Genomic DNA, 23596 nt, shown 5'->3' on the forward strand with positions numbered 1-23596 from the left:
GTCTTTTATGACATCACATCTGTCCTGTAAAATCACATCCCCCCCTGTGACCTCACATCCTCCGCTGTGACACGACAGCTCTCCTATGACATCACATCCTCCTCTGTGACATCACATCCTCCTCTCTGACATCACAGGTCCCTTGTGACATCACATCCTGATGTGACATCACATAATCCTGTGTGAAATCCCATGTCTCCTATGACATCACATCCTCCTCTGTGACATCACAACTTCCTGTGTCATCACACCCTCCTAAGTGACATCACATCCTCGTCTGTGACATAACATGTCTCCTATGACATCACATCCTCCTCTATGCCATCATATCCTCCTCTGTGATATCACATCCTCCCCTGTGACATCGCATGTCTCCTTTGACATCACATCCTCCTCTGTGACATCATATTCTCCACTGTGACATCACATCCTCCTCTGTGACATCACAACCCCCTGTGACATCACATCCTCCTCTGTGGTATCGCATGTCTCCTATGACATAACATCCTTGTCTGTGATATCGCGTGTCTCCTATGACATCACAGCTCTCCAGTGACATTACATCGTCCTCTGTGACATCACAACTCCCTGTGAAACCACATCCTCCTCTATGACATCACATCCTCCTCTGTGACATCACATCCTCCTCTGTGACATCACATCCTCCTCTGTAACATCACAGTTTCTCTGTGACATCACGTCCTCCCCTGTGACATCGCATGTCTCCTATGATATCACAACTCCCTGTGACATCACAGCTACGTTGTTACATCACATCCTCCTCTGTGACATTACAGCTCCCTGTGACACCACATCCTCCTCTGTCACGTCACATCATCCTCTGTGACATCACATCCTCCTCTGTGACATTGCGTTTTCCTCTGTGACATCACAGATCCCTGTGACATCACATCCTCCTTTGTGTCATCGCATGTCTCCTATGATATCACACCCTCCTTTGTGACATCACAGTTCTCCTGTGATGTTGCATCCTCTTCTGTGACATCACATCCTCCTCTGTGACATCACATCCTCCTCTGTGACATCACATCCTCCTCTGTGACATCACACCTCCCTGTGACATCACATGTCTCCTATGACATTGCATCCTTCTCTGTGACATCACATCCTCCTCTGTGATATCACATCCTCCCCTGTGACATCGCATGTCTCCTATGACTTCACATCCTCCTCTGTGGTATCACAACTCCCTGTGACATCGCATTTCTCCTATGACATCCCAGGTCCCTCAGTGACATTACTTCCTCCTCTGTGACATCACAGCTTCCCGTGACATCACATCATCCGCTGTGACACGACAGCTCCCTGTGACATCACATCCTCCTCTGTGGCATCACATCCTCCTCTGTAACATCACAGGTCCCCTGTGACATCACATCCTCCTCTCTGACATCACAGGTCCCCTGTGACATCACATCCTCCTCTGTGACACCACAACTCCCTGTGACATCACATCCTCCTCTGTGGCATCACATCCTCCTCTGTAACATCACAGGTCCCCTGTGATATCACATTCTCCTCTGTGACATCGCATGTCTCCTCTGACATCACATCCTACTCTGTGAAATCACAGCTCCCTGTGAAAACACATCCTCCTCTGTGACATCACAACTCCCTGTGACATCACATCCTCCTCTGTGACATCACAGCTCTCCTTTGACATCACAGTTTCCTGTGTGACATCACATCCTCCTCTGTGACATCATATCCCCCTCTGTGACATCCCAGCTTTCTTATAACATCACAACTCTCCTGTGACATCTCATCCTCCTCTGTGACACCACATCCTGCTCTGTGACATCACAACTCCCTGTGAAATCACATCTTCCTCTGTGACATGCCATGTATATGTATCTTATGGCATCACAACATTCTCTGTGACATCACATCCTCCGCTGTGACATCACATCCTCCACTGTGACATCACATCCTCCTCTGTGCCATCACAGGTCCCTGTGACATCACATCCTCTTCTGTGACATCACGTGTCTCCTATGACATCACATCCTCCTCTGTGACATCACATCCTCTTCTGTGACATAACATGCCCTGCTGTGACATCACAGCTCCCTGAGACATCACATCCTTCTCTGTGACATCACATCCTCCTGTGTGACATCACGTCCTCGGCTGTGACATCACAGTTCCCTGTGACAAAACATCCTCCTCTGTGACATCACATTCTCCTCTGTGACATCAGAGCTGCCTGTGACATCCCATCCTTTTCTGTGACATCAAATCCTCCTCTGCGACATCACATGTCACCTATGACATCACAGTTCTACTGTGGTATCACATCCTCTGCTGTGAGATCACATCCTCGTCTTTGACATCACAAATCACTCTGAAATCACATGTCTCCTATGACCTCACATCCTCCTCTAAGACATCACATTCTCCTCTGTGACATCAGAGTTTTCTGTGACATCACATCCTCCTCTGTGACATTACACCCTCCTCTGTGATATTGCATGTTACTTACGACATCCCATCCTCCTCTGTGACATCACATGTCTCCTATGACATCACAGCTCTGTAGTGACATCACATCCTCCTCTGTGACATCATATCTCCCTGTGACATCACAGCTCCCTGTGACATCGCATCCTCCTCTGTGGTATCGCATGTCTCCTATGACATAACATCCTCGTCTGTGACATCGCGTGTCTCCTATGGCATCACAAATCTCCAGTGACATTACATCCTCCTCTGTGACATCACATCCTCCTCTGCGACATCACATCCTCCTCTCTAACATCACAGTTCTTCTTTGACATCACGTCCTCCCCTGTGACCTCACATCATCCTCTTTGATATCGCATGTTACTTATGAAATCAAATCCTCCGCTGTAACATCGCATGTCTCCTATGACGTCACATCCTCCTCTGTGACATCACAGCTCCCTGTGACATCACATCCTCCTCTGTGACATCACAGCTACCTTTTATAACACATCCTCCAGTGTGACATCACGTCCTCCTCTGTGACATCACATCCTCTTCTGTCACATCCCATTCTTTTCTGAGATATCACATCCTCCTCTGTGGCATCACAGCTCCCTGTGACATCACATCCTCCTTTGTGGCATCACAGCTACTTGTGATATCACATTTTCCAGTGTGACATCATATCTTCCTCTGTGATATCACAGCTACCTGTGATATCACATCCTCCAGTGTGACATCACATCTTCTTCTGTCACATCATATCCTCTTCTGAGACATCACATCCTCCTCTGTGGCATCACAGCTCGCTGTGACATCACATCCTCCTCTGTGAAATCACAGCTACCTGTGATATCACATTTTCCAGTGTGACATCACATCCTCCTCTGTGACATCACAACTCTTCTGTGACATCACATCCTCCTCTGTGACATCGCATGTCTCGTATGACATCACATCCTCCTCTGTAACATCACATCCTCCTCTGTGACATTACATGCTCCCCTGTGACATCGCATGTCTCCTATGACTTCACATCCTCCTCTATGACATCACATCTCCCTGTGACATCACATCATTTTCTGTGAAATCACATCCTCTTCTGTGACATTGCATGTCTCTTATGACATCACATCCTCCTCTGTGACATCACATGTCTCCTATGACATCACATCCTCCTCTCTGACATCACATCCTCCGCTGTGATATCACATCATCACCTGTGACATCGCATGTCTCCTATGACTTCACATCCTCCTCTGTTGCATCGCAACTCCCTGTGGCATCGCATTTCTCCTATGACATCCCAGGTCCCTCGGTGACATCACATCCTCCTCTGTGACATCACAGCTCCCCATGACATCACATCCTCCTCTGTGACATCACAGGTGCCAGTAAAATCACGTCCTCCTCTATGACATCACATCCTCCTCTGTGATATCACATCCTCCCCTGTGACATCGCATGTCTCCTATGACTTCACATCCTCCTCTGTGGCATCACAACTCCCTGTGACATCACATTTCTCCTATGACATCCCAGGTCCCTCGGTTCCATCATGTCCACCTCTGTGACAGCACATCTTCCTCTGTGACACCACAGCTCCCTGTGACATCCCATCCTCTTCTCTGACATCACATCCTCTTCTGTGACATCACATGTCACTTATGACATCACATCCTCCTCTGTGACATTGCATCCTCGAGTGACATCATATCCTCCTCTGTGACACCACATCCCCCTCTGTGACATCACATCTCTCCTATCACATCATATCCTCTTCTGTGACATCACATCCCCCTCTGACATCACAGGTCTCCTGTGACATCACATCCTCCTCTGCGACATCACATCCTCCTCTGTGACATCACAGCTCCCTGTGACATCACATCCTCCTCTGTGACATCACAGCTACCTGTGATATCACATTTTCCAGTGTGACATCACATCCTCTTCTGTGACATCACATCTTCCTCTGCGACATCACCTCCTCCTCTGTGACGTCACATTCCTCCCATTACATCACATCTCTCTCTGTGACATCACATCCTCTTCTGTGACATCACACCTTCCTTTGTGACATCACAGCTCCCTGTGACATCACATCCTTGTCTGTGACATCATATTCTCCTCTGTGACGTCACAGCTCCTCTGTGACATCACAGCTCTCCTGTGATATCACATCTTCCTTTGTGACATGACAGTTCCCTGCGACACCACATTCTCCTCTGTGACATCACATCCTCCTCTGTGACATCACATCCTCCTCTGTGATATCACAGCTCCCCTATCACATCACATCCTCCTCTGTGACATCGCATCCTCCTCTGTAACATCTCATGTTTCCTATGACATCAGATCCCACTGTGTGAGATCATAACTCTCTGTGACATCGTATCCTCCTCTGTCCGACCACATCCTCCTCTGTGACATCGCATGTCTCCGATGACATCACATCCTTCCTGTGACAACACATCCTCCTCTGTGACATCCCATCCTCCTCTGTGACATCATAGCTCCCTGTAACATCACATCCTCTTCTTTGACATCACAGCTCCTCTGTGACATCACAGCATGTCTTTGACATCACATCCTGCACTGTGACATCACCTCCTCCTCTGTGACATCGCATGTCTCCTATGACATCACATCCTCCTCTGTGACATCACAACTGCCTGTGACATCACCTCCTCCTCTGTGACATCGCATGTCTCCTATGACATCACAGCTCCCTGTGACATCACATCCCTCCAACACTCCTTTATTTTTTTGGAACAGTGTTTCTACTAATAAAGATGTGTGGGTTTTGGGGTTTTGGGGCCAATGTAGCCTTCCTTTTCCTGTTCATATGGTTTCCACTGCCTTGTTAGCTTGTCATCCCCCCCAGCTTTACACCCCAAATAACATGTTTTTCCTCTCCCCCTGTGAGCCATCACTACGTTTCTCTCAACCATCTTCCATCCAAGCCAGCAGCTCTCTTCCCTGCCAGTGCTGCTGCTTGGAGAACCAGAAATCCTGGGCTGTCCTTTGCATGTTGATAAACAAAGCAGTGGCTTCTTCCCCCTGGGGACTGAAAGTGTCACCTCCCCCAGACTGGGGCCTGGAATTCCAACCACATTCCTGACCTTGAGTTTCACAGTTACCCATCAGTTTGGGGGAAGGGAAAAGAAAAAAGGTGAAGAGATTACAGCAGCAAGTAATCTGGGGCTAAGTGTACCTTCATTTTCTCCAGCTGTTCTGGAGAAATAAATAAAAACAGTACTATGGGGGGAAAAAAAAGCTCAAACCAGGTATCAGTTTACTGAATGTTACCAGGGAATGCAGAAGAAGAACATGCCTGCAAACACACATCTGCACTAACTTATCAAACTGTACAGTGCAAAATCTGACCCCAAGGAGTCTGTACAAAACAGTGGGAATGGAATCAGAGAGGGGAAGGAAAAAATCCTCAGCAGTGCCTGTCCCAGTCCAGGGGCATTACTGAGCAGCACCTACATTTCCATGGCTCTCTGGGCAGGTCATTTTTCACGTGTGCCAAACAGCACATCTTGAAGCTTGTTCCCTTTGAAATACTAGAGACATTTCAGGGCATCTGAACAGCCAGATTCTTAAAGCACAACTACCTCAAGGCAAGGGAAGAAGTGAGATTCAGTGGCACTTGGCAGAAGCTGCCCAGGGCATTGTGTCAAATGGGTATTTACTCAAAGGAGCAACAACCTCAAGCCATCAGGGAAAGAGCCAGATGATGAAAGGGTGTTAGCTGCTGAGAATTTCTTTGGGAAGAAGTAGACTGTTCACTTGAGATAGAAATTTGCAATATACTGTGGAACCTTATTCCAAGTCCAGCTGGAAAATACCTTCTTGTTAAGAGTGTGAAATAAATCCTAAAGTGTCATCAACTATGTGATTTTCTCTTTCTTCCCAATCACTAATTAAAGAAACATAACTCAGAAGTGATCTCACTCTGTGCTCCAGTGACATTAACATTAGAACAATATTGTCACTGTCTATTTGTCTCTTGTGCTCCTCACTGGAAGGCACTTGGTGCACTCCTGGATATCCTGCTAATGAGGTAAAAAACTAACCCTTCTTAAGTTCCAGATTTTCCTCACCTGTTTGGACACAGTTGGACAAACTGGACCAAGTTCTTACTTGAAAGGCACCTCCTGGATTTAGCATTAATTACTCCTTGTTTTGATCGTAGAGGAAAAAAGCTGACACAACACAATCTCTGTGGACCCAACAGAGAAAACATCCCCAGGGTCTTGTTAGAGCACAAACCTGCAAACAGGGATGACAGGTCAGAGAATCACAGAATCATCAACGTTGGAAGAGACCTTCCAGATCTTCTAGTCCAACTGTCAACCCAGCACCACCAGAATCACCCCTAAACCCCATCCCAAAGTACCACATCCAGATGCCACCTGAATGCTTCCAGAGACTCCACCACCTCCCTGGGCTACTTGTTCCAATGCCTGAGCACTCTCTCAGTGGAAAAAGGGTTTTTGAATATCTAATATGAACCTTGCCCAATGCAATTTAAGGTCGTTTCCTCTCTTCCTGTCACTAAAGGCTTTGCAGAACAGACCAACCCCCACACCCACTAAAACCTCCTTTCAGGTCATTGTAGAGAGCAATGAGGTCCCCCCTGAGCCTCCCCTTCTCCACACTCAACCAGCCCAGTTCCCTCAGCCGTCCCTCAGCAGACATGTTTTCCAGAGCCTTCCCCAGCTCCGTTCCCTTCTCTGGACACGCTCCAGCCCCTCAAGGGCCTTTTGGCACTGAGGGGCCAGAACTGGACACAGCACTCCAGGTGGGGCCTCCCCAGTGCCCAGCACAGAGGGGCAATCAGTTCTCTGCTCCTGCTGGCCACACTCTTCTCCACAAAGATCACGATACCCTTGGCCTTCTTGCCCCCCTGGGCACACTCTGCCTCATATCCAGCTGCTGTCCACTTTGCACAGTAGATAGTCTTAGCTCTTCCAGCTCCAGGCAGAGGGTTCCATCCCAAAGCTGGGACAATCAGAAAGCTGTTCTCATTTCCTGATCAGTCCTGCTCTGCTCAGGAAAGGAATCTCAGACGAAAGCTTGTTGTAGGTTCATTTCTGTCACTCAAATCCAATATGAGACTCCCCAGTTAGACTAAGTCTCTGGGACACACAAGATGGGGGCTACTGAAGAAGGAGGAAATGGAAACAGGGCTTTTTTTTTAAAAGAAAATCTCAAAAGCATAGAAAATAAAAAACTGTACATAAGGAAAGACCTTGTTCATGGGAGTTCTGGCACACAGGGGGAGCATCATTCAGCAAACAATATTCTACAGTTGGATGGGACAGAGAAGCTGGTAACTGACCTGTCCATTTGGGAGGAGCAGTCAAGTACTTCCTGCTAGAGAAGTCCAGTCCCCTTTCATCCAGGCAGGTTCTTCTAACACAGCCCTTCTTGGGGTAGATGTGTGGAGATTCCTGCCTTGGGTGGGGACACCCTCCAAGGACACTCCTCAAGGTTGAGCAAAAGAAATCTCCCCATGACTGTTACTCTGGGTGAGTTACATCAGATCTCTGTAATAATTATTTCTTTTGGCTAGCTTTAATGGAATTGTTTCAATAATTGCTTCAATATAGTGCACTATCCTATCTTATACTGTACTACTAGTAGTTTTAACCTTTGCATTGTGTAGTAAAAAATCCTGATTAAGATCTTTTGTCTGATCATTTCTAAGAATAAGAGATTCATTTTATATCAATATTCTCATTTTGCCAATCATTAAAACATGTGGGACAAAAGTGGTTGAATCCCACTTCTGTAATTTCTTAAATTTAATTTGTTGACAAAATCTGAGGCAAAGATTGGATCCCTTATTCCTTGAGACTCTGCAGTGTTACAATGGCTCTTTGATTCCATGAGGTTGCACTGTTTCCCAGTGTTCTTGGGCTCCATAAGGCCCTGCAGTGTGACAATGGCCCACTGATTCCATCATTTTCCCCAGTGTCACAATGGACCCTTGATTCCATGAGGTTCCGCAATGTCCCATTGGTTCCTTTTGGTTCCAAAAGGTTCTGTGATGGTACACTGGTCCCTTGATTCCCTGATGTTCCACAAAGTCCCGGGGTCCTTTTGATTCCATGAGGTTCCACAGTGTCCCATGTTCCCTTTGGTTCCAGGAGGCCCCAGTGTATTCCAATGGCCCCTGGATTCCAGGAGATTCCACAGTGTCCTGGGGTTCCCTTGTCTCCCTGAGTTTTGGCAGTGTCCAGGGTCCCTTTGTTCCCAGGAGGTTCCTTTGTTTCCATCAGGCCCTGCCACCTCCCAGACTCCCTTTGGTTCCATGAGGTGCTGCAGGGTCACACTGTCCCCTTTATTTCATGAGATTCTGCCATGTCCCAGGGTTCCTTTGGTTCCATGGGGTTCCATAGTGCCAAATCTCCCTGGTTCTTATCCTTCCAAAATTTAGGACCTCATTCTATCCCTGCCTGGGATGGAGCCCCATTGTGTTTGTGCAGGAATGGATCCATGGCCATCCTGCCACTGCCCCAATTGAATGCTGCACAAACGTCACTGCAGGCCCGACCCTGGATGCAGGAACAGTCTGGGAACTCCAGGCCTGCTCCCATTCAGCAGAGCCAGTCGGGGTCCCAAAGAGCACAAGGGATTGACTGCAACCCCTGCAGTTCTCTGGCATTGCTGGGGACAAATGCATGAACTGCCAGGAGCTCTGCAGAGCCCTGACAGTGCCCCTGCAAACCCAAGCTGCATTGCCCAGGTCAACCCTCAGCACAGCACTCCCTTTTCCTTCTTTCTCATGCTTGTTCTCCACAAACCGCTGTGATCCCACCCTTCCCGTTGCTTTGGTCGTTTCCTACAGATCCCATGACAAGTCTTCCTCAGTCCCCAAATGTGCTTCCTTGTTGCCCATCATAAGTATCAGACCCCAAGCATGAAAACCCCACCTACATTTGTGAGGTCATCTCCTGGGAGGTGAAGCCTTCACAGAGATATTTTGGATCTCTCTTTGAATTATTTTTTTGCCTTTTGGGCTTAGAAGGGTTGCTCCAAAAACATGACAATTCATGTCCTAAATATGGCAATTATTTGGAGAAGAAGATTGGACTCAAAGAATTCCAGAATGGTTTGGGTTGTAAGGGAGATAAAAGATCATCTGGTCCAAGTCCCTGGACATGGGCAGTGATATCTTTTACTAATTCAGGTTACTCACACTCCCTGGCCTTGGACAAATCCAGGGATGTGACATCCAGTTTTCTGGGGACCTGCTTGAGTTCTTGCCACCCTCATTTCTTCCTATTATAAATATAAGACTCCAAACTTTCAGTTCAAAGCCATTGCCAAGTGTTCTGCCACTACAGACCTTGGTAAAATGTATCCCTGTAATTTCCATAGACTATGAGCACCATGTGTTCATCTGCAAACACCTTGGAGAGTACCCAGGGATCTCCCAACATGGGCTTTAAAGGCCTCAAGCCCATGACCACTCCGTAGGGTCTAAGGAGCTCTGGGCTCCATGGTGTGGAGACTGAGGACAGTGCAGGGGTAGCCAGAGAGGGCTTGAAGGGTGGTTTCAGAGATGAAGGATCCTTTTGTCATAGCAGGAAACAGCATGAGAAAGAAAGAAATAATGTCAAGTGCAGCTGCAGAGGTCCAGACTGGACACAAGGACAAAGGAGTTTCACTCTGAGGGCAATGGTGTGATGCAACAGGTCACCCAGAAGGAGTCTGGATGAGCCCAAGGCTTTGTGTGTGCAGGAAGAGCCAGGGAGGACGCAGAGATGTCAGTGCAGGAAGGTGCCAGCCAGGTGGGGCAGCCGGGGGGATGACGACAGCCTGCAGGGAAAGGGGCAGGGCATGGACACCGTAGGACAGCCTGGGCTGGAGAGGAGACAGGGAGGGGGAGAAGCTGAAAGGCCCTGACACAGCCACCTTCTGCAGGCCTTTGGCCATGGCTGCTGTCTGTGCCCCTGAGGCCAGGAGGAGGGGAGTGGCCCTTGCAGCCCTGGGGCCCTGTGGCCTCCTTGTCCCTGCTCAGCAGCCTGGCAGGTGCCACCCCATGGTCCTGCCCTTGGCATTGCACATCCCACATCCCAGTACCCCAGGAAGAGCCCTGAGGAATGAGGCAGGGACAGGATCTGCCTTCCCAGGGGCTGGGGTTCAGGGCTTGGCCTGTTTGATTAAGGAAACAAGTCCAGTTTTCCTCAGCATCAGAGCCACCTTTCTCTTGCTTGTCCATCCTTGTCATCACTGTCTGCAGCTTTCTCCTCTAACTGGAACATGAGGACACATTCTCAGTTATGTCCCTCAATGAGACTCATTAGCACTACAAGAAACTTCAGTGTTTCAATCTCACTTCTTGAGAAGTTCTTTGAACTTCCTCTCAGGGACTGAGTCTCATGTAAACAACATCAAACCCCCCTGAGGGTCACTAAATGCCTGGGGCTGTTGCTGTGCTGCTGAGCTGGGCAGGGCTCCTGGCACACAGGGAGCTCCTGGCAAGCAAGAAGAGCTTCAAAGAGACAGCTCTGCTGGTGAGTAGCTTTTTTGAACACCCCAGCAGGGCTGAGGGCACTGCCAGGGCAGCTCAGGGACACCAGCAGGGCACAGACACAGCTTCAAGGGGCTCAGCACTGGCAGGAGGGCTGAGAGCTCCCTGCAGGAGGAATCTTGGCAGGGCTGCACATGGTGAGTCTGTGGCTGCAGGGCAGTGCAGGGGCAGCTCCTGGAGGCATCTCCTAAAGCTGGCCCAGCCCCAGGTGATGGGATGGGGGAGCAGGGGCTGTTTTGGGGCACTTTGGAAGAGCTGTGAAGCCGGGGGTGCAGCCAGGGGTGCCCAGGGCTGTGGGGCAGAGCAGGGTCCTGCAGGCCAGGGCACTGTGCTGGGCAGGGACTCTGCTGCCTGCCAGGGGCAGCTCTCAGCCGGCCCGGGGAGCTGCTCCCAGGGCTGGGGCACAAGGGCTGTGGGCAAGGAGCAAACCTGGCAGCTGAGGGAGGATCTTTACCATGTCTCGCTGTTGCAGGGTCAGACCTGCTCACAGCTTCACACCACTACACCATATTGAATGGAGAATTTTTTGCAGAGCTCACAAAAGACAGGGGCTACAGGAAAGGAATTAGTCCTGAGGTGTGTTTCCTGCTTAGGTATTGTAGCAGAGACATTGTTCTCTCCGTTCAGGAGGCTGCACTGAAATTCAAACTCTTTTACTCTCAGAGATGAATATTTCAGGCAGTCTCAGAAATGAGCACAGGATCCTGGGCAGTGCTGAGCCTTCCCTTGGGGGTGGGCACTCTCCTGTCCCAGCCCTTGGCTTCTCTGTGGGAGGGCTCCTGTCCTGCTCTGTCTGGGCTGCACCTCTGGGCTGGCACAGGGGACACTTCCCAGAGCTGCCCTTTCAAGCAGCGCTGCCCTGCTCTCAGCACAGATCTTGGTGGGGTTTTTAAAGAGGAATCTGTGTGGGAAGTCATCTTCAAGGCAGCCCAAGGGAAAGTGCAGGGCAGATAGGAAACAGACTGAGAGGCACTGCAGCTCTCCTGGCTCTGCAATAAGCAAGGTAGAGCTGAGCTCTTCTGCCTGTCCTGTCTCAACACTCTTCAGATTTGTCATTAGAAAAATTTGCCCCTAAAAAAACATCCCCATGTGTTATGATTGTAACCAAAAAACCCAGTCAAAATTATTTTAAGGATACACTGTGCCTCTTTTCTGCAGCCCAAATTTCTCCAAGACCAGAACAGGAATTGAGCTTTTCCATCAAAGCTGGATTCCATGTGACATCCCCTGTGATCATGAGAGCTGTCACAAACCAGCTCTGTGTCTGCACTGCAGCAGAGCAAAACTGAGTCCTTGGCAGCACATGGGCAGAGCTCCTGCTCCTCACAGCACCCTCAGAGAGCACAAACCAGAGAAAAGAAACGGCTTGACTTGGAGGGGATTTCCCTGAAAACTGCACTGGCTTTGCTGAGAGGGGGCTGTCTTAATTGTTCCCTGTGCTTTCCTTTTCTGAACAGGCCCTATGCTAAGAAATAACAAATGTCCAACAGCAGCTCCCTTACCCAGTTCCTCCTCCTGGCATTCTCAGACAGGCGGGAGCTGCAGCTCCTGCACTTCTGGCTCTTCCTGGCCATCTCCCTGGCTGCCCTCCTGGCCAACGGCCTCATCCTCAGCGCTGTAGCCTGCGACCACCACCTGCACACCCCCATGGGCTTCTTCCTGCTCAACCTCTCCCTCACAGACCTGGGCTGCATCTGCACCACTGTCCCCAAAGCCATGCACAATTCCCTCTGGGACACCACTACCGTCTCTTACATGGGATGTGCTGCACAGCTCTTTTTCTTTTATTTCTTCCTCTCAGCAGAGTTTTCCCTCCTCACCATCATGTGCTACGACCGCTACGTTGCCATCTGCAAACCCCTGCACTACGGGACCCTCCTGGGCAGCAGAGCTTGTGCCCACATGGCAGCAGCTGCCTGGGCTGCTGGGTTTCTCCATACTCTGCTGCACACAGCCAATACATTTTCCCTGCCCCTGTGCCAGGGCAATGCCCTGGGCCAGTTCTTCTGTGAAATCCCTGCCATCCACAAGCTCTCCTGCTCACACTCAGGCTACCTCAGGGAACTTGGGCTCATTGTGGTTAGTGTCTGTTTAGTGTTCTGTTGTTTCATTTTCATCATTTTCTCCTATGTGCAGATCTTCAGGGCTGTGCTGAGGATCCCCTCTCAGCAGGGACGGCACAAAGCCTTTTCCACCTGCCTCCCTCACCTGGCCGTGGTCTCCCTGTTTGTCAGCACTGGTGCATTTTCTGACCTGAAGCCCCCCTCCATCTCCTCCCCATCCCTGGACCTTGTGGTGGCAGTTCTGTACTCAGTATTACCTCCAGCACTGAATCCCCTCATCTACAGCCTCAGGAACCAGGAGCTCAAGGATGCCATAAGGAAAATGACGACTGGATGCTTTTCAGGAGCAACAACCTGCCTCTTTTCTTCTGCAGAACACTCATTGTGTAACACTTTACTGGCCCAGCCTGCTTTCTAAAGCTTTTGAGAGTGGCGGGGGTGGGGGGGGGGTCCTACATTTTTTCCTCTTTTAATGCTGTTAACACAGAAGTTTATTTTCATCTCATATCTAATTCACTCTATACCTCTTTGTTTTGACCCACAATTGTGTAAATGAAGAATCATTCTCAGTGTGCATTTAAACAAAATAAACGTTCTTGCAGCAAGGTATTTGTCAAACATCCTGCCTTTGTTATTCTGTACATGAGGAATCACAATCTCTGAGGACTCGAATTCTTTTTTCCAGATTCTCCCTCCAACAACTTCCCTAAAACTGGAGGGCAGTGCCTGTGTGCAGAGGAGAAGGGGTAAAGAGTCCTGGTACAGGAGCACTGCCAGGGAGCAGCAGCTCTTGGCCTTTTCAGAGATGCTCTTTTTCCACTGCCTCCCTCTCCTTTCTGCTCCTTGCCCAAGGCCTGAGTGCTCTGGCAGCTCAGTCCCTGCTGGGTGTCACTCCTGTGACCATGGGCAGGGACAGGCCCTGGGCACTGCTGGCACAGAGCTGGGCTCCTTCACATCATTTCCATCAGGAAAGGGGGTCCCCCTGGGCAGTTCCTGAAGACTTTGTTCTTTTCAAAGGTTGGTGTAAAGAACAAGGCCAAGGAATAGACTCTGCAAAGTCTCATTGCTGTGCTTGTTTCCCCATTCAGTCCCTGCAGTGAGAGAAGGGACTCACTGGGGTACTTGAGGGACTGAGGGCTGGTTCAGATGTTCTGTGCTGGTGGCCAGTGGCAAATGATCTCCAAGTCACCTGCCTGGGGCTCTGCAGCTTGTGAGGGCTCTGATGGCAGGTGAGGACTTGTCTGTAGGAACTCAGGAAGTGCAGGAGAGCACAGAGGATCTGCAGGGACAGCCCGTCCCATCCAGTCAGCAGGGAATGGAGCCCTGGAGCAGAATCCTGCCCAGGCTGGAGTCACCCAGAGATCAAGTCCTAAATCTGCCTGTGAACTGGTAAAGGAGAGTTCTGCAACCCCAGGGGATGCAGCAGGAACAGAGAAAGGACTCTGGTCAGTGACTCGTCTCACCCACAGTGAACTCCCCTTGTGCCTCCCCAGTTCAGGGGGGGCTGTACCAGAGCCAGGGCTGGGATTTCCAGGAGGGTGTCCTGAAGAACTCTCCAGCCCACAGGCTGCATGGAGTGGAGCCCTGCCCTGCCCTTTGTGCCATTGGAAACAGCCCATGGTCCTGCCCAGCCTTGTTCTGGGCTACTGAGCCTTCCAGGACTATGGCAGAGGGTGGAGAGGAGTGATCCCCATCCTGCTGGGTCTGCTCCCCACCCTGACCAGCATGGCCAGTGCAGGCTCAGCCCAGGGTGCCACAGCCCCTCCCTGTGCAGAGCAGCACCTGCAGCTCAGGGCCCTGCAGGGATCCCAGGCTGGGATCTGCAACTGGCCAAGGCAGCCTGGACACACTGACCTGGGCAAAGGGATGTCCCTGCAGAAGAGCAAGGCAGCATTTCTGGGCCTGCAGAGAGGAATCCCTGACACAGAGAAACCTCTTTCTGCAGCCCCCCTGGGGACAGGCTGCTCTGTCCCTGGGCCAGGACTCTGGGCTGGGCTGGGCAGAGGGGCTGGCACTGAGGGGCACAGTCAGGCTGTGCTGGGCATCTCCTGCAGGTGACACCAGGGCTCCTGCACTTTCCCTGACCTCCATTTCCTGCTGCCATGCTGAGTGTCCAGCCCCTGAGCTGATGGGGATGCTGAGACTCCTCTCTGTGCCTCAGGAGCTGCTGTGCCCTTCAGAGGGGCTGGGGCTGTGGGGGGAGTGCCCAGAGCTCTGCAGCACCCTGGGCTGGGCACTGCTGTGGGGCCAGACCAGACTGGGCTGCTCCACCAGCTGACCTCTCTAATGAAACCACTTCTAATTTTCTCCTGAAGAACCATGAGAATATGTGTTGTGTCCTGAGCACTGAACTGGAACTGTGGGATACTGAAAAGGTTTTGGTGTCAGGGATATTGAGAAGTCTGGGCAGTGTCACTGGGAGACCTCTCCCAAACCCTTGGAAAGGCCAGAGCCATCCCAGAGCTTCCTGGGGCCTTGGCAAAGGCAGACACGGAAGCAGTCTGCAAACAGGGCAGCAAGGAGGGTTGGCAGAGTTCCAGACTGTTCAGGCTCAGCAGGGAAGGGGATATGGCAAGTCCTGCTGCAGCCATTGCCAGGCATGGGAAGGACAAGGCAGGGATTGCAGAACCCCTGTGGGAGGCAAAAGAAAAGGGATGTTGTGTGCCCAGACTTTTTCAAGGCCTTTGACATGGTCTCCTGTGGTCTCTTAGAGCCAGACTGGTGACAGCTGGACTGGAGAAGTGAAACATGTGGTGAGTGGGAAGTTGAATGACTGATGAGGGTCAAAAGTCATGGCACAAATTCCTCTTGGCAGCAACTCCCAGGTGACATCCATCAGGGACCAGCCCTTGACCATTCCTATGGAACATCTTTATCATGTCTCTGGGTGATGGGATGAAATGCACTTTCCACTCCTTTGTGGATGATGCCAAGTTGCAGCGAGTCTGTGAGAAACCTCGTCTAGTTAATGGTGACTTGGACAAAAAATGTGGTCAAGATGAGTGAGTTGGAGAAACTTGTCCTGCCATCAGGTGCCCAGCAAGGCCCAAGACAATGAAGAAAAAACTCATGGGTCAGAGGAAAAGCAATTCAAAAGGGGGGAAAAAGACCAAACACAACCAAACCAAACCCAAACAAACACAGAATGACAGAATATGCTGAGGTGGAAGGGACCCACAAGGATCATCCAGTCCAACCCAACTCTTCCATTGCCATCTGCCCCCACCCCAGCAGGCTCTGGAGCAAAGCACGGCTGAGGTCCAGCCCAGCTCTGCTCTGACACAAAGAACCTGCAGTCAGGGACAGGAAGAGGACAAAGTCTTGTTTAACCAGCCTGAGGAATAATGGGATCAATGACCTCCTCTATTCCTGGGCACTTGAATGACCCTGTGGATCAGGTTTGGTAGCAGGGAGGGGGCTGCAGGTTTCCCTTAGGGAAGAGGAGATCAAGAGTTGACTCTGGGTCAGAGAGAGCCAGTTTCAGGTGGCTCCAAAATGGACCAGCCAGTGCCCAAAGCTGAGCCAAAAAGCAAATTCAGAGGCACCTCTGTGATAACCCTTTGGAGAAAGGATAAAATCCAGGGTGCTGTAACGCAGAGAGTGACAGAAATGTGGGAGAAACAACCCTGCAGGCATCAAGGTGGGTGGAGAAGAAGGAGGAGTGAGAAAGAGTCTTGGTGGGCACCTGGCAGCCAAAAGCCAACCCCCAGCCCTGAGAGCCACAGCTGAGCCCAGCACAAAAGCTGCTTTAGGTCTGGAGGTTCTTTGCAGCAGCTTTTTAGCAGAGCTGCCAGATGGGCCATCAAAGGGGATGCTCAGCTGGGTCTGAAACCTGGGTGATCCTTGTCAGCCTTGGTTCTGTAGGATAAGAAAGAACTATAGAATCCTAAATAGTTTGAATCATATGGGACCTTTATAGGTCATCTAGTCCAACTCCCCCACAATGAACAGGTTCACCTTCAACTAGATCAGGTTGCTCACAGCCCTTTCTAACCTGGCCTTGAATGTTTCCAAGGCTGGGGCATCTATGACCTCTCTGGGTGACCCGTGACAGTGTTTCACCACCCTCAGTGTAAAAAATTTCTTCCTTATATCTAGTTCAAATCTGCTTTTTTTTAGTTGAAAACCATTATCACTTGTCTTATTACAACTAAGTCTGTGCCCATCCTTCTTATAAGTATGATCTCAGGAGCTCCTGACAAGCCTTGACCAAACCAGCTGAGCAATGAAGAGCCCCTGGACTGGAGCAGGGGTGTGGGGAAGTGTCCCTGGACTGGACCAGGTGCTCCTGGATGATACAGCTGGGAACAATCCGGAGTGGAACAGTTGGGGAACACAGGATAATCAGTCATCCCATGAAAGCCTTGGAATATTCCCTGCCTGAATCACAGCCCAAATGGAACAGTTTGGATACAATTCCCAAATAGTTTGGAAACTCCAGTCATTCCTGACACCAGGATGGAAATTCAGCAGATAACTAAAGCCAGTCACCTTGGGAGCCCACAACCAGCAGGGCTGAGGGAGGCCCTGGCAGCTCCCCAGCACCTCCCTCTCAGTGGGACACCTCTGGCAGCCTCTCCCAGCTCGGGAACCCTCCAGTTTGCAACACTCCAAAGACCCTCGCTGATGCCCAGGACAATTCTGATCCCCCTCCACAAACACTCCTCCAGCTGTGACCCTTGTCTGGTGGGAAACACAAAGGGATTTGGGGGAGTGTTTCCCTGACAACCAGGAGAATTTTGGAGAGGGACCTTTCCACACCCAGCTATTGATGTGTCCACACATTTCTACCTGGGTGTGGATGTGAATTGACTGTGGTGGGAATGTTGTTATTGTGAATCTCTAATTCAGTCACTGTTAAAATTGTAGCAAATGCTACTGAATCACTTGATAATTGTTCAATTGGTCAATGATTAAGTGCTACTAATGTCTTTTGCCCCCTTATCTTTGGATACAAATCCTTTGTGCCCTGACCCTCTTGCATCTCAAGGCTCTGTGTAAATCATTCCATTTCCTCAAAAATATATATTTTTCATGATGTTCACTTTAAAATCTTCCTCCTTAGCTAAACTACAAAACAACTCTAATTAACTGTAGAAGTCTTGAAGACTTGAAGACAATGAAAGGAAGAGAAAGAATTTGTTTTTCAGTTTTTTAATGAGTCCCACAGTGTGTTTGGAGTTGCATCAGCTGTCAGTCCAAGATGGGCCATGTCAGAACTGGTGAGGTTGGGGGTGAGGAGCAAGGTTGATCATCCAGGGTCAGTGTGGATCTCCTGAGGAGACACTCAGCATCAAGATCACTTGGAGAACACATTCATCACCTCTTCTCTGAACTTAAAAATATCCATAATTGAATTAAAAAAAAAAAGTACAAACTTTGAAGACTTGTTTTGAAATTGCCTTGAAGACAATTAAAGGAAGACAAAGAGATCCTGAGGGATTTCTGGAATTTAATGAGCCCCACGGGGTGTTTGCAGCCCAGCCCATGATCCTGAGGTACTGAGAGAAGATTGAAGCAGCTGCTGAAGAAGTCAGAAGCCAAACTGCAAGTGCCTTGAAGCATTGCTGGGCCCCACTGAGGGCAGGCACTGCCAAAGCCTCCCCAGGGACTCCTTGGAGCAGCTCCTTGGAGGCCAGGAGTGCAGGCAGACAAAGGCTCTGGGCAGGCCCCTGCACTGCTGAGCAAAGCCTGCCTTGGTTTTGTGGAGCACAAAGGCCAAGGCCTGAGCCCCAGGCCCTGGCCCAGCAGATCCTGTCCCTCCCGGCTGGCTCAGGGCTGTTTGGGGGGCACTGGGATGGGAGGGGGAGGAACAACAAAGGCCCAAAACTGGGCAACCCCTGCCAGGCTGCTGAGGGAGGGGCGAGGCAGAACCCAAGGGCAGAACCTGCCAGGCAAGTTGGTTGTGGTGGCCTGAGTGGCAGAGGCAGCTGCCAGAGGCAAGGGGACAAAGGCCTGGGTGCCTTTGGGCCTTGCAGCCCTGCCAGAGCCCTTGGCCATCTCTCCTGCAGGCTGTCCTGCCCTGGCCCTGCTGCTGCTCTGGCCTTGCAGGCTGCACACACCCCTCCTGCTTTCCCACCCCCTCCCAGCAGCATTTCTAGACCCTCCCTGATGTCTCTGCACCAGCTCTGGCTGTTGCCATGTGCACTTGGCCTTCTGAACTTGGATCCTGAGCCCCTGTGCCACAGGACATCCCTCCCAGAGCCCAGGCCCTTCTCCTGGGGGTCACTGCAGAGCTGAGCAGATCCAGGTCACCTCCCATTCCTCTGCCAACCCCCTGGGCCTGCTCGGGGCCCTCCAGGTCCTTGCCCTGCTCCCAAGGGCTGTGGGGGTGCTGAATGGTCAGGGCTTGGGGTTTAGAGCTCAGGGTGGGGATGAGGCAGAACTTTGGGAGGTTTGTTGTTCTGCTGGCAGTGTCTGGTTCAGGATTAGGGGAAGAGGGTTTTGGGCTGGGTCAGGATTAAAGCTTGGCTTGTCATACTGGTGATACAGGTTTGGGATTGGGGTGGGCATTAGAGGACGAATAAGAGTCTGGAGTTCTGGGTTTGGGCTTTTTCTGCCTTGGAATTAGAGCAGTGGATTTCTTTTCAGTGGGAGTGGCAGCACTTTTGGGTAGCGTTGGGGCTTAGGGTTACAAACTGCATAAAGGAATGTTTGCACAGTGTTTCAGCACCCTCAGCATTCCCTGAATCTGGTTTCACCTCATCAAAATCCTTCTTCTCTCTTGGCCATGCCCCTCTTTCCTTCCCCAGTTTTCCTTCCCTTTTGTCCCAGTTCCTCCTAACCTCCTCAGAACTTTCATCAGGATGTGCTCAGCTTTGTGACAACACGGTGCAACCTCATGGACTCAAGGAGCCACTGTGAAACTGCAGAACCTCATGGAATTACAGGGCCATTGTGACACTGGGTAAACCCATGGAATCAAGAGGCCACTGGGACACTGCAGGGCCCCATGGAGCCAAAGGAACCCAGGGACAGTGGGCAACCTCCTAAAAAAAAGGGGACATTGTGACACTGCAGAAACCCATGAAATCAGTAGGCCATTGTGGCACTGCAGGGCCTCTTGGAAACAAAGAAACCCTGGGCCACAGTGGAATTTCATGGAATCAAGAGGCCATTGTGACATTGAGGAACCTCATGGACTCAAGGGGCCGATGTGACACTGCAGGACCTCATGGAACCAAAGGAACCCTGAGACATCTCAGAACCTCCTGGAACCAAGGGGCCACTGTGCCTCCCCACAACTCCATGGAATCAAGCAGAGCCGCTGCCTCCCCCCCGCTGCCGCACGGACCGGAGTCGCCGGCTCTGCCCCGCTTGGACACCTCTGGAGTCAGCGTGTTCTTGGGCAGCACAACTGATCTCAGACCAGAGAGTTTCCCACATTTTGCTTTGCCCCCTCTTTTCCCCAGGGACAGGGCAGCCTCTTCCCATGGCCCCTCTGCTCACACAGGGTGTCCTGCTCTTCTCCTGGCACATCCCATCTCCCCACAGAGCCTTTCCCCAGGGGAACACGTCTGTGCTGGCCTGAGCAGCCCTTCCTGCACCCCCTGCCTGTGCTCCCCACAGCCCCTGAGCTGGGGGGGCTGCTCTGCAGAGCAGGGAGGCTGTGGGGCCCGGGGCCATGGGGGACTCTGTTGGACTGTGCTGCTCCAGCTGGGAGGCAGAGCCAGCTGATGGTGCTCCCTGCCACTGACCACCTCCCACAGACGCTCCTGTGTGGCCATGGAGGGGGCTCAGAGGGGCCCTGCCTTGTTCCAGAGCTGGGACATGGCTTTGGGGGCTGCTCTTGGTCAACCTGTGGAAGTTCACTGAGGGCAAGAGAAGTCACTTGCAAGAGTTTTCCCTGTACCTGCTGTGTCCCCTGGGTTTGCAGAGCTCTATTTGTCACTTCACAGCAAGATTTAGTACTTGATCTCTGGGTGACTTCAGTGTGGGCAGGATTCTGCTCCAGGGCTCCATTCCCTGCTGACTGGATGGGACGGGCTGTCCCTGCAGATCCTCTGTGCTCTCCTGCACTTCCTGAGTTCCTACAGACAAGTCCTCACCTGCCATCAGAGCCCTCACAAGCTGCAGAGCCCCAGGCAGGTGACTTGGAGATTATTTGGCATCTCCATTGGCCATCGGCCACCAACACACAACATCTGAACCAGCCCTCAGTCCCTACAGTCCCAGTGGGTCCCTGACCTCACTGCACTGTCTCCATGGAGAAACAAGCAAAGCAACAAGACTTTGGAGTGTTTATTCCTTGGACTTCTTCTCGATACCAATGTTGGGAAAAGACCTCAGCCTTCAGGAAGTGCCTGGAGGGGAACCCCTTTGCTGCTGGAACTGCTGTTGTGGAGCCCAGCCCTGTCCCAGCAGTGCCCAGGGCCTGTCCCTGCCTTTGCTCACAGGCCTGACCCACAGCAGGACAGTGACTGAGCTGCCAGAGCACTCAGGCCTTGGGCACGGACAGGAAAGGAGAGGGTGGGAGTGCAAAGAGAGCAGCTCTGAACAGACCCAGTTCTGGGGCTCCCTGGCAGTGCTGGGACTCTTTTCATCTCCACAGCTGCAAACCTGGAATTGTCCTCCAGGGTCAGGGGAGGTCTTGGAGGAAGGATCAGGGAAAAAAAATTATTTTCTTTCTTCCACTCAGAGATTGTGATTCGTCATGTAAAAACTATTACAGGGAGGATGTTTGACAAATACCTTGCTGCACAAACTTTTATTTTGTTTAAATGCACACAAAGCATGATTCCTGATTAGTACATTTTGTGGATCAAAAAAAATTGGTAGAGAGTGAATTATAGGGGATGAAGAATAAAATTTCAGTGTTAATGACATGAACAGAGGAAAAAAACAGGAAAGCCCCCCCACCCCAAACACTATCAAAAGCTTTAGAAGGCAGGCTGGGCCACTAAAGGGTTACACAATGAGTGTTGTGCAGAAGAAAAGATGCAATTTATTGCTTCTTAAAAAAACATCCAGTCATCATTTTCCTTATGGCATCCTTGAGCTCCTGGTTCCTGAGGCTGTAGATGAGGGGGTTCAGTGCTGGAGGTACCACTGAGTACAGAACTGCCACCACCAGGTCCATGGATGGGGAGGAGATGGAGGGGGGCTTCATGTCGGAAAACATGCCAGTGCTGATAAACAGGGAGACCACGGCCAGGTGAGGGAGGCAGGTGGAAAAGGCTTTGTGCCGTCCCTGCTGAGAGGGGATCCTCAGCACAGCCCTGAAGATCTGCACATAGGAGAAAACAATGAAAATGAAACAACCAAACCCTAAACAGCAACTAACCACAATAAGCCAGATTTCCCTGAGGTTGGACTGTGAGCAGGAGAGCTTGAGGATGGCAGGGATTTCACAGAAGAACTGGCCCAGGGCATTGCCCTGGCACAGGGGCAGGGAAAATGTATTGGCTGTGTGCAGCAGAGCACTGAGAAAGCCAGTGGCCCAGGCAGCTGCTGCCATGTGGGCACAAGCTCTGCTGCCCAGGAGGGTCCCGTAGTGCAGGGGTTTGCAGATGGCAACGTAGCGGTCGTAGCACATGATGGTGAGGAGGGAAAACTCTGCTGACATGAAAAAGGCAAGAAAAAAGAGCTGTGCAGCACATCCCGTGTAGGAGATGGTTGTGGTGTCCTGGAGGGAATTGTGCATGGCTTTGGGGACAGTGGTGCAGATGCAGCCCAGGTCTGTGAGGGAGAGGTTGAGCAGGAAGAAGCCCATGGGGGTGTGCAGGTGGTGGTCACAGGCTACGGCGCTGAGGATGAGGCCGTTGGCCAGGAGGGCAGCCAGGGAGATGGCCAGGAAGAGCCAGAAGTGCAGGAGCTGCAGCTCCCTCCTGTCTGCAAATGCCAGGAGGAGGAACTGGGCCATGGAGCTGCTGTTGGACATTTCTCCTTCCCCAGGGTATTTTGATCTGTTGAGGAGGAAAAGTCACTGCTGAGTTAGACCAGGCTTCTGCAGACAAACATTACACATCTCAGCCACCCCACTCTCAGGCTCTCTCTCCTCACTCAGACCTTCCTGCAGCTCCCTCCCCTGAGCTCTGCCTTTTGCTGGCTGAGGGGACCAGAGGAAACACTAACTCTGTGATGGGCTCCCAAGGGCTCCTTCTTACTCTGCTCAGAGAGGGAACTTGGAATGCGGGGTGATCTTGAATTAAATGTACTCCTGATACATCAAAGGGTTTCTCAGCTTTGCTGTTTGCAATTTGCCCAAATGAAGGACTGAGCTGAGGGAATTCTTTCTATTTGTTCACCCACTTGCACCTGCCACATTTAGGAGTGGTTGTGGAGGTTTGAAATCCCTGACATTTCTATTGCACTGCAGGTCAAGTCTTGTGGGTTCTGAGGGGCATGGGGACAGTCCCCTAGTGCAGAGAGAAGAGCTGCTCTGCCCATCAGTCCTGTGCTCAGCTGCCCTGTGCTGGCAGCTTGGAGCTGGAGGAGCATCACACTCCACTGTTCCCCTACAGAGAAACTGCACAGAGATCCAGGAATCCCTGTGCAAAGAACAGATTGACAC

At 51.1% G+C, this 23596-nt stretch overlaps 2 protein-coding genes across 2 annotated transcripts; one reads left to right on the forward strand and one right to left on the reverse strand.

Annotated features, from left to right (window-relative positions):
• Positions 1-12484: 12484 nt before the first annotated feature.
• LOC116781552 (olfactory receptor 14A16-like) lies at positions 12485-13540 on the forward strand. The gene has a single exon (XM_032677212.1). It carries the CDS (start codon positions 12500-12502, stop codon positions 13499-13501), a length of 1002 nt encoding a protein of 333 aa, XP_032533103.1. The 5' UTR covers positions 12485-12499; the 3' UTR covers positions 13502-13540.
• An 8281-nt stretch (positions 13541-21821) lies between these two features.
• On the reverse strand, positions 21822-22963 carry LOC116781549 (olfactory receptor 14C36-like). Its single transcript, XM_032677210.1, has one exon. The coding sequence runs from the start codon at positions 22961-22963 to the stop codon at positions 22028-22030; it is 936 nt and encodes a 311-aa protein (XP_032533101.1). The 3' UTR covers positions 21822-22027.
• Between the last annotated feature and the right edge of the window lie 633 nt (positions 22964-23596).

Source organism: Chiroxiphia lanceolata, assembly GCF_009829145.1.
Source record: "Chiroxiphia lanceolata isolate bChiLan1 chromosome W unlocalized genomic scaffold, bChiLan1.pri scaffold_57_arrow_ctg1, whole genome shotgun sequence".
Taxonomy (NCBI): Eukaryota; Metazoa; Chordata; class Aves; order Passeriformes; family Pipridae; genus Chiroxiphia; species Chiroxiphia lanceolata.

Bases quoted from the DNA above. Each gene is read 5' to 3' on its own strand.
- LOC116781549 (XM_032677210.1), bottom strand. From the start codon at position 22,963: ATGTCCAACAGCAGCTCCATGGCCCAGTTCCTCCTCCTGGCATTTGCA.
- LOC116781552 (XM_032677212.1), top strand. From the start codon at position 12,500: ATGTCCAACAGCAGCTCCCTTACCCAGTTCCTCCTCCTGGCATTCTCA.